General features: G+C 53.2%; 1 protein-coding gene across 4 annotated transcripts; it reads right to left on the bottom strand.

Moving 5' to 3' along the window:
* Positions 1–1,232: 1,232 nt before the first annotated feature.
* On the bottom strand, positions 1,233–17,960 carry LOC123045838 (uncharacterized). 4 transcript variants are annotated; one of them, XM_044469019.1, is made up of 7 exons: positions 13,101–17,960; positions 12,698–12,783; positions 6,857–6,964; positions 6,165–6,486; positions 6,020–6,083; positions 4,266–4,477; positions 1,233–1,627 (listed from the first exon to the last, which is right to left on the bottom strand). In XM_044469019.1, exon 1 carries the CDS (start codon positions 16,751–16,753, stop codon positions 14,843–14,845), a length of 1,911 nt encoding a protein of 636 aa, XP_044324954.1. In that variant the 5' UTR covers positions 16,754–17,960; the 3' UTR covers positions 1,233–1,627; positions 4,266–4,477; positions 6,020–6,083; positions 6,165–6,486; positions 6,857–6,964; positions 12,698–12,783; positions 13,101–14,842. The 4 variants fall into 4 exon arrangements, with proteins under 4 accessions (XP_044324954.1, XP_044324955.1, XP_044324951.1 ...); XM_044469020.1 differs by lacking the exon at positions 1,233–1,627 and adding an exon at positions 1,649–3,749 and having other exon boundaries at positions 4,266–4,448; XM_044469016.1 differs by lacking the exon at positions 1,233–1,627 and adding an exon at positions 1,841–3,749.
* Between the last annotated feature and the right edge of the window lie 1,227 nt (positions 17,961–19,187).

Genomic DNA, 19,187 nt, shown 5'->3' with positions numbered 1-19,187 from the left:
CAATCAACCGGCACCGCCTTCCGGGGCCGCCGCCCCGACATACCACCGCTCCCCCAGAGCAGCAACGCCGCACAACCCAGCTGCCCGCAGCCCACGCTGCTCAGGGCAACCGCTCGCAGACCACGAACGTCGCACCACATCTGGTGCCGCCGCCCCGACGTAAAGTCAGATCGCCCCCTCTGGAGCGCATCGACCGAGCTGACACTCCTACCGCCCAAGCGGGACAAGGATGCCACCCAACCAATGTCGAGATAGAGCCCCGCCACATAGAGCTGCCACTCACATTGTTCCCGAGATCGCCATCTCGGCGCACAATCAGAAACCACCCGGAGCCGCCGCTCCGACGTCCACTGTCCCCGACGACGAAGAGATCCATGCAAACTGCAGTATGTTGACTCTCCAAGGCAATGCCTCAAAGAAGGAAACGACGTGGCCGCCGTCATTGCCCGCTTCGACCATCCGAAGCTAGGGGTTTCTCCCGGAGAGTCGTGCAATGGAGCTCCATGGCAACGCCTTCAAGAAGGGGAACGGCGCCATGGCGCCGCCGTTGCCGGTACCGACCCAAAGTCAGTGCTGGACTTTCGCCCGAAGCTCCTCCACACCTCTGAATCCAAGCAGATCCGAAGCACTGCACAACACACAATCCCCATAGTCGACGTCCACCGGCTCCACCTCGTGGAGCAGCTGCCGCCGCACCTCTCAACCGCGCCGGAAGCCAACGCATCCACCGCTGCACCGCCCAAGGCCCGCTCCCACCAGCCACCACCGGCGCGCAACCGCCCGACCATCACCCAAGCCGCAGCCCGCCCCGCAAGGAGGCCCGCTGGCGAGCTCGTCCCGGGGCCGCCGCCCCGGCCTCCTCTTGCAGCCCCGGCGCGCGAGACCACCGCCGCGCCGCCCCACTCCGCGCACCGCCGGAGCCTCGGCAGCTCGCGCCGGAGTCGCGCCCGCGCGCCTGCCCTAACCCACCGCGCCTTCGTGCCAGATGCGCCCCTGCGCGTCGCAGAAAGAAGCCCCGCCGCCACCCTCCCTGGATCCAGACCGGGCTTCGCCAGCGGCCTCCTCAGGCGGCGGCGAGGTGAGGGGTGGAGGGGGGTGGGACGGTGGCGGCGCCGGAGGGGATCCCCCCGTGTTGCCCATGAGCATTATCAGAAAAATAGAAAGGGAGATAAAAACAGCTTCAAGAACACAAGAGGCCACAATGTACTTTGTGGCACAGTTTCATTCCTGCTTGTATGCTTTACTTATTGATCGGGGTAAGAATACATGACTTTTGTCATCTACCGAGTGGGAATTATCCAATGTATGTGCCTCACGCCCATACATGAAAATAGGTAGTTATAGCAGGCAATATACATCACATTTGCAATTGTCGCAATCTTTGCATCGTGCATCACATTCAACCCAAAAGACCCAACCAAATTTAGATAGGAAAAGCATGTAGAATGATAACTTTCCAGGCTCCTATATCCTTGCTTACTAGTTCATGCACGACCAAAGCCAACTTGTACAGTACAGAACAATATCATCAACTTGGAACACATAAAGCAGCACGTCCGGCCCTTCTTGCCATTTTGTCTCGTGCTTCCAGACCTCATCTCTCCAGGACGAAATATTGTCGATAAATCTGAAGCACAACACATGCAGCATCATGTAAACAACAGCTTAATGCAGCACTTGCAAATCCTATAATAATGTAAAAAAAAAATGTATGCGCAACAAGTTACTTAACAACCAGGGAGCAATCAATATCATCGACAACGATCTTCTGATATTTTGAGTACTCGACAACAATCTTGAACTCACCATCCTCTTTGCAAGTTTGAGAATAGAAACGACAAAGAATTACAAAGGTGTGACATCTTTTGTAGAGGCAGGAAGGAAATCTACAGTCATAACAACATAGCACGGCTCTTGTGATATTCGTAAGTGAGGGACTCCTCTCCCCCCGCTCCCGCAACGCGCCCCGCGAGCGCGTCACGGGAGATTCCCCTCCGTCGCCGGCGCAAGGCTCCGCCCTCGCTCACTCCTCCTCCTCGCCGCTGCCGGAGGGCGTCCGCCGGGCGAAGCCCGTGCGGTGCTGGCAGCGGCGGGGCTCTCTCCTTCCTCTCCTCGTCGGGATCTCGGCGGCGCGGGCCGCCGCTCGTGGGGGAGCTGGGTCCGGCGGGGCCTCCGGCGGCGGAGGCGTGCGGATCTGGCAGCTTTGGTGCTGGGAGGCGGCGGTGCGGCCCCGCGGCGGCAGCGGGGGTTTGGTCTGGCGCGGCCGATCTGGCCCTCTGGGGGCTGCGGGCGTTGCGGGTGGCGGCGGCCACTGCTGGAGAGGGCGTCTTCCCCTTGTCGACGGGGTTTGACGCCGGCACTCGGTGCGCCGTCTTGGCCGTGTTGGGCGGCGAGTCGGCGGCGGGCTTGGATTCGATCTGAAGTTGGCGGCTTCATCACGCTTTCCTCCTCTGCTGGCCGGTCTGCGGCCTTCCTCCGGACGTCCTGCTCGGCTGGTTGGCGGAGCAATGGCGATGCAAGCTCTGGGTCAGGGGAAACCCTTGACCGGCGGTGCCGGTCACGATGTTGGCGACGCTCGCGGCGCCGTTCTCCCTCTGGTGGGCGACATCGAGACCCTCTCCTCGCCTCCACCCCATGGTCCCGGGCGAAAGCCTAAAATCTCTTGATTGGGCGGCGACGGCGCATCGGCGTCGTTTTCTTCTTGAAGACGCTGCCTTGGGAGTCCAGGATGGTCAGGGGATCGGCGCGGTGGTGGTTTGCCTGTTTCTGTCGTGTCCCTGCTCGGCAATGGCGATGGGCTTCTTGGTCTTGGCCGGTGACGTGCGTGATGTATGGGTTCCTGTGAGAGGTGAGGTGGCCAGGGCTCGTCCTCTCCCCGGCAACATGTTGGCCAGTCCATCCGTGCTCAGGGGTGAGCTGTTCTGCCTCCTGACGGGTCGGCGTCCTTCGATCCAGGACGAGAGGGCAGGGGTGCCCTCTTCGGAGGCAGCGGCAGAAGGTAGGACAACAGGGTTGGCCCTTGGGAGTTGATGGAGCGTGGCCTCCCTCCGGTGGCGAATTGCTCCCTTGTCGCAGTTGCGTCGATGGCATGATCGGAGGCCGTCGCTTGTTGTTCCGTAGTGTTTGTACCCTTGTCGATTTTGTTTTATCTTCTTTTCCTTCTTTGTTGTGGTGATGGCTGTAATGTGTGGTTGGTGCTTTATATATAAAGCGGGGCGAAAGCCTTTTTCGGTATAACAACATAGCACCCACAGAATCTTGCAAAGCACAAATATTGTGACGACAAGCTCGGATTTACGCTTTTGGGGATAACGACATCAGTATCTATCGCACCAACACTAAACACATGCCCTAAATAAAGTTTGGAACTAAGTTGCCACTGTCGTGCATCCGAAGCAATCCGCACCACAGAAAGAAATATATGCAAAAGCCATGGGAGCAATCAATATCCATTAACTCCTTTGGAGTGACCCGATCGCTAACTATGAATTTCATACTCTGGTTATAAAAGTATCATTTCCGGGGATTCGGACAAACATTAAAAGGTTTCACCATTCTATGAAAAAATATCTTAATGCTACCAAAAGTATGTTGCTAAACCGGCAGGTGATCATAATGTGATGATTGGAACAAAATTTAACGAGGGAGAGGGAGTACTCTCGGAGCCTAGTTTTCCTTGTATTTCAACCCTTTCTAATCAACCTGTGTGAGTTTCCAGGATTTGTAAGGGCCAACATCTTTATTTATCCCTGCAATGCATCAGGCAACAAAAAACACAAACAGAGATGGTTTTACGATTGCGAACTCAAGCAAGCAAAACAGGACGCTGATGCACTCCATATCAAGGATGAAGCTTCATTCATGCACTGCAAATCCACCAAACAATTCTCAAAAGAAGTAGCTTTATCCAACACCACAACAAACTAACTAAGTTGATGAAAACCCTTCACTAACATAATGTGCTCTAAATTTATCCACATGTTGTTTACCTAGTGCGGTGCTAAAAAAACACAAGTTGCTCTAGCCAATTAAAATGTAGGCTAACATTAAAAAGCTCAGACTTACACTTTTGGGGGTAACTGCATCAATATCTATGGCACCAACACCAAACATTTGGGCTAAAGTTTGGCACTAACTTATCACTGTCGTAGCATCACATAAGTTTTGTTGCAGAACTCAAAACCATGCTGAACAGCTACCGTAGCTCAATACCCATGGGCACACAGAGCATAAGATAAAGCAGGAGAGAGGAACCAAAGTCCTACCTATGCCGGAGTCGAAGAGGAAGCAGCAACCAAAGGCACCGCACAGGAATGAGCACCGAAACAAGCAGGGCTGCTTTGCTGACCAAACTCATGCTAGACAACATCGTCTCTGCACCGTGGTCCATGTAGCCATAAACGGAAACAACTCTGCTCGGCCACCCTGCCCTGGTGGTTCTGTATTGCCTGTACGACAAGGTTCTCGGCCTTAGAATCTGAGACATCAAAATCAAACAAGCAAGCACATCAAGCACAGTAACATAATATGTGAAGCAACACAACATAAATGGAGGCTCCGTGCAGCAGTGATGATTTTCTTATTTCATTTTATATCCTACATTTTCTTATTTCTCTCTACCTTGCACTGCTACATATGGTTTTGCAAATCATGAGTAAATAAATAAACAGTAAACCATGACATTTGTTAGTAACAATTAAGAGTCTTTAAATTCAGAGAAAACTAATTGTCCCGATGGGATGAAGCTAGCCAGTCTATAAGCTTCACTTGTGGAATACATTCAAGTGGAACCTGAACAATACTGCCTCTGTAACTAAATATAAGACGTTTTTGTAGTTCAGATTGAACTGCAAAACAATTTTATATTTAGTTACAGAGGTAATAGAATTCACCTTCACATGTACTCCCTCTATAGCAAAATATAAGACATTTTTTAAAGTTCAATTGAACTGCAAAAGGAAAAAAATAAGGGCACTGTTCAGAATACAAGCTTAAAGTGTCTCACTGTCTTAGGTGCAGAAAACCTAGTCTCAATTTTCTTCCTTTCGTGTTGTAAGGTTCTTTACCTTGTTCTGTTTTGCTAATTGTGTAGATTTCAGGCATCTTTATAATAATTAACATAGTGTTATTTCTCAAGTACCATACAACCATCAGATCTTTTATAATTACATTATCCCAACCAGCTAGCACCACATTAAACAATCAAATGCAATCAGCTAGTCCATTTAAATAAGCAACCAATACCAAAAATAATAACTCGCACCGAACAACCCAAAATCAACTGATATCACTGTGCGAGCCAGCCAGCCACCATATTATTAGAACATAAGACAAAGTCAAATCACACAGCGATCGAGGACATGGCAAACTGACAGGGCGACATTTGCCATCAAGCCTCCAAAAAAATTCATAAAAACACAAGATTAAGTTGGCCTCACAACGACGGATTCGCTGGTGCCCGTGCATCGACAACAATTTACTTGATTATAACGATTTGACAATCACAAATTCATCGTATCTTTAAGTCTCAGAACAGAAACAACAAGAGGCTATCTCATATTTTGATGAGATTTTTTCCGAAGTCCTAACAGAGTTAGTTGACGTGCCAGAGTAGGTTGCTTTTATTTCTAGGTGAACCATTCTGGTACTACTGCTGCCCACTTGACCCCTTCCAAACAACAAAGTTGATGCGTGAGGACAGCACTAACTGAATCATAAGGAAACAAGGTTTTCCAGAAAGAAAGAGCCTAACTATAATATCCTACTAACAAAAAAGTGGTATAGTTAGACCGCCCTTCATGGTAAGGAACCAAAAACCCACAAGCACCAAATTGTTTCCTTTGTGAGTCAGCCAAATAAGCTTTTGCCACAGGAGTGAAATAATTGAGTCAAACATCATAAGATTTTAATATGTTTACCCCTCAAAAAATTAATAATGCTTGACACATATGTGCTCATTTGATCTAATTTGACATGAAAAGACTTACAAAGTCAAAGTAAAGTATTTGACAGTAGTTACCATAAGATCAACACAGGTCCGATGCTTGGCGTTATCAAAAGCATGAAGTTTAACATCTCGCCGTCTACATGAAAGATCACAGCTAGTCAGAAACAAAACAGAGATATTTTCCATGTCAGGATGAATGAGGAAATACGGTATGCACCTTCCAGTTCCAATCTTTTCGACTGCAAGCACAAGTGTTTCCACTTCAGCAACAGAGAACGGACGTCTAATTTGAGCTGCCTCTTTTTCTAATGATCTCTTCACCTTATTTGTTGGAACTATCGCCTCTGCTCGAATCTACAGGTGTAACTGGAACAATAGCTCGCGAGTTCGCTACAGCTTTCTTAGCTGAGGATATGACCCCAGGAGAGTGCACGAAATCATGATCATTCCCTCGGTAATTAGCTGTCAACGGTATCAATGCAAGTGCCTTTGAGGCATCGACTTCTCCGTGCTTCAAAGACGAGTCAACATGTGTGATCCTGCATTTAATAGAGTGCACCAATCAGGCTCAGGTTTTCATAACAGGAGGCGTCCTTAGGCCATATGAAAAAGCACTCTAGTAGTAAGCGCGAACCCGACACCTATATCAAACAATGTTTGCCTACTCATGTTGGGACTTGTCTACAATTCACCTATAACCATATTTTGCCAAATTCACCTACAACCATATTTTGCTAAAATCATCGCAACCACAAGATTGTGGTGGCCGCAAGACCACCTTCACAGACAGCATGATCATAGAACCAAACCGTAAATCATTGGCTCGATGGCCAGCACCACAATATGCCACGACTCGATAGCCGGATCATCACGTGGCACAGGAAGAAAGGGAGTCGACCATGGACTCACTAGAACCGAGGAAGCTGCGGCCACCACCTCCACGGTGCACAGAAGATGCGACACCAACTGGGCATCATCTCCTTTCTAATCCCATGTAATCAAGAAATCATAGCAAATCTGAATAAAAGCGCATCCATCGGTCAGTGTGCAGAACATCAAAAACTGAAACTCATACAAGAACTCATTAACAGAGATAAGAAAATCAGCTCATGTTCATATAAGAACTAAGCCATGTACTGTACCACTAGAATCCTGGTAAGAAATCTTTAACATGGTGTACGTACAACAAGCAGTTCGGTTCAACTCAAACACACAAATCCTACTACGAAACCTTCGCCAACAATGAGACACTGCGCTTGCTTGGGTTCATTCCGAGTGGTTAAAGAGCCAAACAGAACTGCATCCAACAAATCTTTTCTTTATGCAGCGGACACATCGAACGTATCCTACTACTCGTACTTATTTTCATGGTCACGAAGAAAAAAGTGTGTATTCTTTGAAGATAAAAAACGAATCTACATTGGTAGATTGGGGTGCAATACAACCACCCACAACACTACAAGTCAGGACCTCTTCAAGGCTGTCAAATAAAAAGGAGCCCTTCGAGAGAACTTCTCCACAAGCTGCAATATGTTCTTCGAATCAAACACATTAGGAATGTTAGGAATAAGCAACTTGTATTCCCATGAGGCCATAGGCCGATATATATATACATGTACAGGTGTGTAACATATGCAGGAAACCCCTTATACAACGGGATAAATACAAAGGGGTACATGACTTATATTATAACTCAAACACCCCCCTCAAACTCATGGTGGATGAACACTGAGTTTGGAGAGATAAAAGCCATGTTGTGCTCTAGTCTGGGCCTTCGTCAGGAAATCCGCCAACCGTAACTCGGAAGGCACATACTGAAGAGCAATAACCTGATCCTGCACACCAGCGCGCACATAGAAAGCATCAACACCAATATGCTTGGTGAGCTCATGCTTCACAGGATCGGGCGCAATGCTAATAGCACCTGTACTGTCAGATAAGAGCAGAGTCGGTGTAGTGACAGAAACACCAAAATCCTGAAGTAACCACCATAACCAAGTCACCTCTGCCGTCAAAAGAGCCATTGCTCGCAACTCAGCCTCGGCACTCGAACGGGAAACTGTAATCTGTTTCTTCGTCTTCCAGGCAATGAGAGAACCACCAAGAAAAACACAGTAAGCAGAAAGTGAACGGCAATCTGAAGGATCACTAGTCCACATAGCATCCGAATAGGCCTGAAGCTGTAAAGAACTGGAGCGAGGAATGAATAGACGGTGAGAGATCGTGCCCCGAAGATATCGGAGAACACGAAGGAGATGACTATAGTGAACCGATGTGGGAGCAGAGACGAACTGACTCAGAATATGAACCGGATAAGAGATGTCCGGACGAGTGACAGCTAGATAGACAAGTCTGCCAACAAGATGACGATAACGCGTCGGGTCAGGGAGAGGATCACCATCAGTAGCACGGAGGTGAACATTGAGCTCCATAGGAGTCTCAACAATGCGCTCGTTAGTAAGAGCAGCACGAGCAAGAAGATCCTGGATATACTTTTCCTGGGATATCAAAAAGGCATCAGAGGTAGAAGAGACTTCAATCCCAAGAAAGTAGCGAAGAGGTCCAAGATCAGACATAAGAAACTGCTCACTAAGACGGGCCTTTACAAAGGCAATATACTCGGGGTCATCCCCAGTGATGATCATGTCATCAACATAGAGAAGAAGAAGAGTCCGACCACGAGGAGAAAGGTGAATAAACAATGCTGGATCATGAGCACTGGCTGAAAAACCAGCGGCAGTGACCACAGAGGCAAAACGCTCAAACCAGGCGCGGGGGGCTTGCTTAAGGCCACAGAGAGAGCGACGAAGACGACATACCATGCCATCAGGAACAGAATACCCAGGTGGTGGCTGCATGTACACCTCCTCACGCAACTCACCATTAAGAAAGGCATTCTTAACATCAAGCTGAGATATAGACTAGTGGCGTGCAGAAGCAACGGCAAGAAGTGTACGAACAGTGGTCATATGGGCCACAGGAGCAAAAGTCTCGTCATAATCACGACCATGCTCCTGCTGAAAACCACGAGCCACAAGACGAGCTTTGTGACGCTCAAGAGAACCATCAGAGCGAGTCTTAACCTTGTAGACCCACTTACAAGTGATGGGACGGACTCCGGGAGGAAGAGAAACAAGATCCCAGGTACTAGTGCGTTCAAGAGCAGCAATCTCCTCTGCCATCGCAAACTGCCATTCAGGATGAACAACAGCCTGACGATAAGAGGTCGGCTCAAGAATAGCAGCACCAGCGGTGGGAAATCCAAAGTGATCAACAGGCGGACGAGGACGAGAACGCAAGCCATAAGTAGGCTGAGAGGAAGATGACGACTCATCCACAGAGGCATCCACAGGGCGTGAACAACGAGTGTAATGCTGAGGAAAAGATGGAACAATAGAAGGAGGAATCGCCAAGGTAGAATTGGGGGGTGGCGACGAAGAAGTCACCGGAGATGAAGGTGTAGAATCCGATGACATGCTAGGCGAGGAGACCGGGGAAGATGGTGGCTGCAAATCGACTAGAGTTGGAGAAGCAGAGGGAGTGGAACGAATAGGCACGGGCTCGACGGGGGTGATAGGTGAGTCAGGAAAAGTGAGGAAAGAGATATCCTGCACTAAAAAGGTCAAGGAAGATGGGCGTGGGTAGAAGGGACGAGACTCATCAAAAGTCACGTCTCGAGAGATATGCATCTGACGACCAATAGGATCCCAACAACGATAGCCCTTATGCTCACCACTGTAGCCTAAGAAGACACACTCAACAGACTGAGCGGTCAGTTTGGTGCGTTCGCGAGGGGCAAGAAGAACATAGCAAACACAACCAAACAAGTGAAGCATCGAATAATCGGGAGAACGATCAAAAAGGCGCTCGAAAGGAACACCACCCTGTAGAGCAGCGGAAGGCTGTAGGTTGATGAGATAGGTGGAGGTGGAGACGGCCTCAGCCCAAAAATGAGGCAGGAGAGAGGCAACAATCATCAATGCACGAGCCATCTCAAGAAGATGACGATGCTTTCGCTCAGCCACACCATTCTGAGCATGAGCACCAGGACAAGAGAATTGAGAGAGAGTTCCTTGCTCAGCAAGAACACCACACAACATCTTAGAGATATACTCGCCAGCGGAGTCAGCACAAAAAACACGAATGGGTGAAGAGAACTGAGTATGAACCATGACAGCAAAACACTTATAAATAGACAACACCTCACTACGAGAAGTCATGAAATAAAGCCATGTGTAACGAGAGAAGTCATCTATGAAAATAATATAGTATTTACGACCACCTTTCGAAGCGAAAGGAGCCGGACCCCATACATCAGAATGGACTAAATCGAAAGGACGCTTAGACACTGACTCACTATGTGAATATGGTAACTGAATCTGCTTGCCAAGACGACAACCCTGACACTCTAAAGAGACATCTCCTGAGACAGACCCCAGAAGACCTCGACGAACTAAAGACGACAACCGAGAACCACACAGATGACCAAGTCGATGATGCCACTGCTTGAAGGAACCAGTAACGGAGGCGACTGAAGCGGAGGAACTGGCGATAGTGGTGGTGGCGGAAGGAACATGAAGCCAGTCCAACTCCCAAAGACCCTGAGAATCACGGCGGCGAGGGCCAGCCCCAACTAGAGTGTGCGTGCGACGGTCCTCGACAGAACGAGAGTCAACGTCAAGGATGACGCGACAACCAGAATCAGTAAGTTGACCAGCAGAAAACAGATTCATGGTAAGTCGAGGAACATGAGCAACATCAGGAACAGAATAAGGAGTGGTAAGATTGCCTCTACTAACGACAGAAAGTGGAGTACCATCAGCAGTGAGGACATGAACAGGAGAATCCAGCGATCGAAGAGAGGACAAAGTGGAAGAATGAGAAGACATATGAAAAGAAGCTCCAGAGTCCAGAACCCATGGGGATGTACCTGACTGTGTAGAGGGTGGTTGCTCAGTGCGGGAAGCATCAATCACAGAACCAGCAGTACCCATCGAGGAAGAACCTGAAGCCGCGAGCAAACGCTTAAGTCTCAGAATATCCTGCTCAGTCAAAGCAATGGCTGAAGCTGTCGAGGTAGATGACGAAGTCCCTGAAGATGATGATCGCGCCTTGCGCAGGTGTTTCCTCTTCGTGTAGCACTGGTACTCAATATGACCATCATTGTTGCAGTAGTCACAGTGTGGACGAGGGCGACCTGAGCCTCCAGAAGGAGTGGGCAAGAGCGGCGGAGCACTCGAGCGAGAAGGGGTCGGTGCAGCAGGTGGCGTAGAAGGAGCCCGAGTAGCGAGCACAGAGGGAACCTCCAGCAAACCAGCACCACGTAAGCGAGTCTCCTCAGCACGAATCTCAGAAAGCGCCTCCATGAGAGAAATACGGCCACGAGCAAACAACTGAGCACGCCCGGGCTCAAACTCCTTACGAAGCCGAGACAGGAACTCGTAGACGCGATGAAACTCCAAATTGGCCTGGACAGCCCGGCAACAGGGGCAAGTACGACAACCAGCACTGCGGAGAGAATCAAGCTGGCGCCAGATAGCAGAACTCTGTGCATAGAAGTCATCAACAGTAGAGTCACCCTGCTGAAGAGCATGCTCCTGACGGACCACAGAAAGGTATAAGGCATCACCAGAGGGCTCATAACGTTGACGAAGACGGGTCCACATCTCAAAAGCAGTAGGAAGACCCAGAAACTCAAAAGCAAACTGAGGCAGAACACTAGCAGTGAGAACAGCTGCAACACGAGCATCATCATCAAGCCACTAGGTGTAAATAGACAGAGCACCATGATACGTCTAAAGAGCCTCCTCATAAGCCAAAACCCTCTCATCATAAGCACGGTCAGCAGCCTCATCAGCAAGCTTAGCCGCATCCTTGGCGGCCTGATTAGCATCCGTAGGAAGAACTGGTGGAGTCAGCGGAGTAGGGGCGACCGAAGGAACCGGACATGGCGGACAGCAGACCTTGCCAGAAAGAACACCCCAGAGACGGATGCCACGCATGTGAATGCGCATGAAGCCAGTGAACTCGGTGTAGTTAGTACCATCGAAGATCACCGGTCAGCGAGGGACAGCAAGATAGCCCGATGCAGTAGACATTTTTTTACCAGAGATCGATCTGGGACGAAGACCCGCAGAGGGCGGCGGGGTCCGGGGCCGGCGGGAGTCCGGGGCTAGCGTGCGGGAGTCCGGGGCCGCGAGATCTGATCTCCTGCACTGCTCTCGCCGGGATCAGATTGGGGCAGATCAGGGCTGCGGGAGTCCGGGGCGGGCGTGCGGGAGTCCGGGAGTCTGCGGAAGACAGAGCAGAGCTGCCGATCCAATCGGGAGATAAAGGGGGCTTCGATCCAATCTCGAGAGGAAAACGAGCAGGCGGCTTCGATCCGATCTCGAGCAGAAGTCGGGCAAGGAGCGATCGGGCGGGCAGCTTCGATTGAGGAGACGCCATGGGGACCAGCAGCAGGAGCGGACGTGGGAAACCGGTGGCGGAGAGAGAAGCAGTGGCGGCGCCATGGGAGGATCAACCACACGAGTTGTGGCGTGTAAAAAATTGACCTAGCTCTAATATCATGTTAGGAATAAGCAACTTGTATTCCCATGAGGCCATAGGCCGATATATATATATATACATGTACAGGTATGTAACATATGCAGGAAACCCCTTATACAACAGGATAAATACAAAGTGGTACATGACTTATATTATAACTCTAACAAGGAACATGGTTTGGATTGACAGAGGGGGTCTCACCTGTACTTATAGCAGGCGAGCTCGACAACCTGGGCATGTGGTCCCGCATGTTCCTCGTCAATGTCGTCCATGGAGGGTGCCTCTTGCTATGAATCGAACAAATAAATTAAGGGATCTGAGAGACTAGAACTCCAAGCAACAATCTTTTGAGTAGAACATAGTGCTCGTAGAAGCCAACTAAGAGTGTACTGTCAGACATCAAAAGAAGACTAGCTAACTGTCAACCATCCTAGCAACATCAGGAGCATGACTATAAACAACACTTGCGCCATATATCTAAATAATCTAGGAGATTGTCATCCACCAGAATAGTCTAGCATGAATCCTAACATGTAGAGCAATTCTTAACCAATCTGTTGTCAATTGCAATAGACAAATAGTATTGCCACTAGCAACAACATACCGGAGGCCAAACATGGTTAAGCATGAACCATAGAGTCATTAGTCAAGCTAGCGAGTTAAACCATGATAACACCAGTAGCTTAGAGTTGAATAATTGATCATGACCAGACCATGGCATTAATTCCATGAAGATAACATCCCAATACACCAACCACTAGCAAAATTTAGCATGCAGCCAGAGAACACATTCATTAAACACACCCTCCCTTCATGAACTGCCTCCCGCGTTTCGCGCAGAAGTGCCGCGAGTCAAGGCCGAAGGAGGGCGGGGGTGGGGGTGGGCGCGAGCCTCGATCCACCGAGCGCCCACGGCCTCGATAAACCCGGTCTGGGAGAGCCAGAAGGTCTCAAACCGGAATCGAGGGGTGACTGGCGGACGCTCGTCAGCAGAGGAGAGGAGAAGGGGCACATGATCCGAGCCAATCCTCGTGATGGCGCGAAGGGAGGCTAAGGGGCAGCGGATGTCCCAATCTGGGGACACTAGGACCCGGTCCAGGATGGACTGGGTCGGGGAGGCTTGCCGGTTGGTCCAGGTGAACCTGGCACCAATCCTATCGATCTCGCGAAGACCGAGATCAGCAATGAAGTCATTGAACATTTGCATCCGCGCAAAGCAGACATTATCATTGCTCTTGTCTTCCACCACGCGCAGGAGGTTAAAATCGCCTCCCACCACCATCGGAAGGGAGGCTGCAGAGATCTTCTGGTGGAGCTCCTCTAGGAAGGCAGCCGACCGACTATGGTCAGCAGGCCCGTAGACGATGATGACCTCCCACTTGAAGTTTAGAGATCTCTCGAACAGCTCCATGCTAACGAAGAATTCCCTTCGATCCATGCTCCCCACCTCAAAGGTGGCATCCTTCACGCCTAAGAGGATGCCACCCGAGTTTCCGGCGCTCCCACTAGAAGGGAGCCAATGCCACGCAAAGAGGTGGGAGCTCAGACGGTCAAGCTTAGGGAGCGAGAATTCAAGATGCATGGTTTCTTGAATGGCAACTATGTCAATGTGCTCCTCCCGCATGTACTCCACAAGTTGGCGGCGTCGGCCATCATGGCCGAAACCGCGGATGTTCCAGAATAATGCAAGCATTAAGGCGCCATCGGGGGGCTGCTTGACCCTAGGACACGAGAGGCGCTTTGAGCGCGGAGGGCCGCGGTGCGGGAGCGGGTGCGACCACGGATCTCCACCCCCACCGATGGGGGGGGGGGAGGGGGGAGCTGTCAGCCGCGGCGCGGACGGGGGAAGGGGCTCACCAGCCGCAGGAGGGACGGGAGGTAAAAGGAAGGCCGCACGGGCCTCCGCCAACCTCCCGTCAAGAATCTCGCGGGCTCTAATAGCCGCGATCTGGACTAGGGTGGGACCAGCTTCCCCCTAAAGATGATAGCGGAGTCAGAGGCAACCTTAGAGAGGTTGCCGAGAGGAATGGACTCGAGCGCAGAAAAGGAGCAAGAAGAAGCCGAAGGGGGGACGGCAGGCGTACCTGGCTCCAGGTTCCGAGCAGCAGCGCGGAGCTCTGCCCACTCGGGGATGGGCAGAGCCGGACTGCCCTCGGGGTGAGCAGCGTCCAGCTGAGCGCTCCGACGGGAAGCAATCACCGGGGAGGAGGTCGACCGGCCGCGGCGAGAGTAGGCGGCGGACCGTGGAGGGGGGGGGCTGGGCAGCCATCGGGGTGGTCACCCTAGCCTCCCCGTCCAAGGTCAGGGCCTCCGCGGGCGAAGCCAGAGGTGCAGTCCCGGAGCAGCCTAGGAGGAGAGGAGACGGAGACAAGGTCGCGGATGAGCGCAACATCGGCGGAGGGGGGGGGGCGCAACCCGCGGCAGAAGCCGCCGACGGAGGCGGCGGGGGAGGCGGCGCCTCGGTCGGGGTGGGCAGAGCGACCGTGGGTGGCGACGCCGGAGGGGGGAGTCCACCGCAGGGGGGTCATCCCCCTCAGGAGGAGCCACCGAGGTTGCAGGAGGCAGCCTGGGGACCGGAGCCGCCGGGTCCATCGCGACGGGAGCAGACGAGGAAGGGGAGCGAGGTGAAGATGCCGGGCAAACGACCAGGCCAAGGCTGGAGATGTCGCTCGCCCCGGAGGAAGTCGCCACAGAGACTGATGGACCGCTGAGGAGCATGCTGGGTGCGGCCTGGTGGCCCTTACCCCCCGCGGCAGGGGGAGGGGGGCGGGGAGCGGAGCAGGAGTCCTTCGAACCCCCCTCCTCATCCGAGCGGTGGGAGCGCGCACGGTGACGACCGTGGTAGTCCCCATCAGTTCCCGGGTTGCCACCCGGGAGGCCGGCGTCGAAGGAGCGGGGGCGGCCGACATGGTTGGGGGGCTCGGGGGCGATCCTGAGGTCGAAGTCCTGGTCGTTGAAGAAAACGCGGACGGTGGTGTGAAGCTTGGAGGAGTCAAGGCACTTGACCTTGACCCGGACGACCTCCTCCTTGCGCAGAGAGAGCTCATCGACCACCACCACCTTGCCCAAGAGGCGGGACATCTGGCGGATGACGAGCTCAGACCGCGCAATGTGAGGGAGGCCGGAGACAAGGATCCAAGCGGTGTCGAGGACGGCCACGGCCTGAGCGTCGAGGATCGGCTCGGAGATGTCGACAACCAGCTGGTTGAGCGCGAGCGTGATCCGGCCACTACGCGTCGTGTAGCCGAAGCTGACAGAGTCGGGGAAGACGACGGTGAAGATGTGGCCAGCAGTGGGGGTGACCACCCAGTCCCACTGGCGGCGGTAGAGGTGGTTGAGCTCGGCCTCAATCATCTCCGGGGATGCCACCCCGTCAACCACCGTGACGACCGCCTGGAGGGAGGGGGAGGAAGGCGGGACGTCGGGCACCTCAAGGTGGAAGAAGCCCAGCCCCTCGATACCGTGTCCGTACATCATGAGCTCCGACACGACCGGTCGATCCGGGCATAAGAGCGCGGGGTGGCCTGGATCCTTGCAGAGGTAGTAGCATTGGGGATTGACACAGTTGACTTGCGAGTGTCCCCCCACCCCGCAGTTGAAGCAGGGGGGCGAGGGAGACCAGAGACGGGCCCGGGCGTGGTGGAAGATCCCGGGGCCGTCGAGGGGGGCATGGGCGGAGCACCGCGGACACCCCAACGCTTCTTCTTCTTGGCCGGCCCCGTGCGGCCGCGATCGGCGCCACCGCCCGAAGCACGAGCCGGGGCCGTGGCCGTGGGGGCGGATGCATGGGGCGGAACGTAGCATTGGGGAGTCGGAGTCGGAAGGATCCCATCCCGAGCACGGGGGGAGATGTGCCGTGAAGGTCGGGGAGGGGAGGGGGAGCGCTCCCCGAGGCAGCCGGCCGAGGAGACCGCGATCGGCCCCGACCCTCCCGACGCTCGGGCGAGCGGCGCCCCTCCCGGAGCTCCCGGAGCTCGCGCCGGAGGCCGTCCGGAGAAGGGCGGGATGGCCGCGGGAGTCGTCGGCCTTCCTCTTGGACCGGGCCGCCCCATCATCCCAGTCACGCGGCATGGGGGGCCGGAGTAGGGGAGGGGGGCGGGGGCGGTGGGAGAGGCGAGGGGGAAGGAGGGGGGCGGCCGGCTGGGGCGAGGGAGGTGCCGGACTTGGAGCAGGGAGGGATGCGATGGGCAGGGGTTGGGCACGAGACGAAATGGCGGCGTAGGGGAGGGGGGTCGAGGGAGGCCGCACGGTAGCCATATGGAAGGGGCCACCGCCCTGGGCCTAGGGCAACCCGGTGGCCCAGCGCAGGTGGGCCGGCCCAGGGGGAAGGGGAGCCACCCGGCATGGCAGAGATGCGGCCCAGCAGGTGGGACGGGCCGGGGCCCAGTAGCCCAGGGACACCAGCAGCCCGGCCCAGGCGGCGGGGGGGGGGGGGGGGGGCAAGGGTTTCCCTGCCAGGGGCGAGCGCCGCCGCCGCCGCCGACGCGACTCCGGCACAGGCGGCCAGGGCGGAGAACCGGAGGTTGGAGGACCCGAAGGTCGCGATGAAAGGCCTGTATGGGGAGGAACGCAAGAACGGGGTCGGGGAGGAGCCCGCGGAGCGCGACGCCGAGGAAGAAGGGGAGGCCGCCGGGCGGCGCCAGGAGGAGCGGGCGGTGCCCCGGTCGGAGCGGCCAGCCCGCGAGCAACCGCGCCGGTGGCGAGCGGATCCACCAGTCAAGCACGCACCTTGGCCCTCCTCCGCCCAAGACGGGCTCGAGGGCGTCGCCGGCGGCGACCGCGGCGCACGCGGGCCTGCAGCAGAGCCCCTCACGTGGGGGGCTGAGCTGCCAGCCCGGCGCGGCGCGACGAGGGGCGGCGGCGAGCGAGGGGGCGGGTACGGCGGGAGGCGGGAAAGGCTCATCGTCGGCGAAGTCCGCCCAACGGTTCCGAGGCGTGGAGGGAGCGGCAGCGGGAGCTGCAGGGTAGGAGGGAAGAGGCGCGGCCGCCGGCGCGGGGCATTCGCCGGAGGGGGCGGCAGGAGTAGAGGCGGGAGGCGCCACCGGCGACGGGCACGCGCCGTCGCAGGCGCCAGAGTCGCCAGAGCTCGGGAGCGCCATCCGTTTTGATGTCACACGCTAACAATCATGCTGCCATTTCAAAACTGGCCGCAGGGATTGAATAGGCCAACCCCCTCTGATCCCCATGAAACTCTCTCAATCCACGTGGTACAGAAAACCCTAGTAGCCACTCGTGGAACAGAAAACACGCAGGGACGCTCACTATGCTGCTGCTGTTGTAGGAGGCTTAAAAAATAGAGAGATTTATGAGGGGATGGAGATTAGTGAGCAATTGAGGGGATTGGTGGAGGAGAGGGATTCACCAAACCCTCTCAAATCCTCGTACCCTTTTGGAGCTACAAAACCTCCCCTATCAAACAAGGCCTCAGGAAAGAATGCATTTTTCCACCGAGCATGGCAAGTGAGGCAGAAGGGCACTTACCGTTGGGAGCCTTTTACAGTTGAAGTAGGCCTCACATCAACGGACTCGCTGGTGAAGTTCTCCCCCGCACACACCACACGACAGCCTCTGGAGTATATGACTCGACAATCGTCTAGCAGTTACGGTAAATACCTGAGAAAAATATTAAATATCTTCATCAGCTAATCCATAAATCACAATATAATTCAGCTTAACAAGTAATGAACATACTAGAATATTCTGTAACTTAAGGCATGAATGAACGAATGAAATTGGCTACAGCCAAAAATAAGGGCACTGTTCAGACTACAAGCTTAAAATGTCTCACTGTCTTAGTTGCAGAAAAACTAGTCCAATTTCTTTCTAGGGTGATGTAAGGTTCTTTACCTTGTTTTGATTTGCTAATTGGGTGGGTTATAGGCATCTTTATAATAATTAACATAGCATTATTTCTTAAGTACTGTACAACCATCAGACCTTCTATAATTACACCATCCAGTCTCAACAGATTGACTGATACTTAAACAATTAAGTGCAATAAGCTACTCCATTTGAACAAGCAACCAATACCCAAAAACAACTGGGAACTAACATCCCAAAACCAACTGATATCAGTGTCCCAGCCAGCCAGCCACCATATTTTTAGAACATAAGAACAGAGTCAAGTCACACAACGATTGTGGACACATGACAAACTGACAGGGTGACATTGCTATGAAGCCTCCAAGAAATTTCACAAAAACAAAAAATTAAGCTGTCCATACACCTTGGCGCCTTACAATAAAATAATAGCCTCCCATATAAACCATCATCAGACTAACGTCAATCTAAAAAATGTTTAAAAAATTCAAGCTTTCGGACAGCAGAGAGATGAATGATTACCTTGGATCTAGAAGCTGCTACAAATGTGGGAAGCTCCAGTGGTGTGGTTTGTGGTTGTACGGGATGTGCAGCTACCTGACAGAGCTTGTGCACCCCAAGGCAAGAATGAGGCCTTGCTGAGGCGGCGAATCCGCATTGATCCATTCTGGATCCATCCACACGACACGCCACTTACAAGCTTCGTTGGTCGGCATTGACCACTCCTCTGCGCCTCCTCTGATGTTCCTCCATGGAGGAATCAGCGGCAGCGTGGACGGTAGAAGATGGACGTGGGAGGAGCCGCTTCACACTGAAAGAATCTTAGTTAGGAGATAAAAACATAAACAGTGTGCTCGGTTCATATAAACTA

Source organism: Triticum aestivum, chromosome 2B, assembly GCF_018294505.1.
Source record: "Triticum aestivum cultivar Chinese Spring chromosome 2B, IWGSC CS RefSeq v2.1, whole genome shotgun sequence".
Lineage (NCBI taxonomy): Eukaryota > Viridiplantae > Streptophyta > Magnoliopsida > Poales > Poaceae > Triticum > Triticum aestivum.
The sequence above is the reverse complement of the archived record's forward strand: the minus strand, read 5'-3'. Positions and strand labels throughout refer to the sequence as shown.

Excerpts from the sequence above, each read along its gene's own strand:
- LOC123045838 (XM_044469019.1), bottom strand. The coding sequence starts at position 16,753 with ATGGCTACCGTGCGGCCTCCCTCGACCCCCCTCCCCTACGCCGCCATT.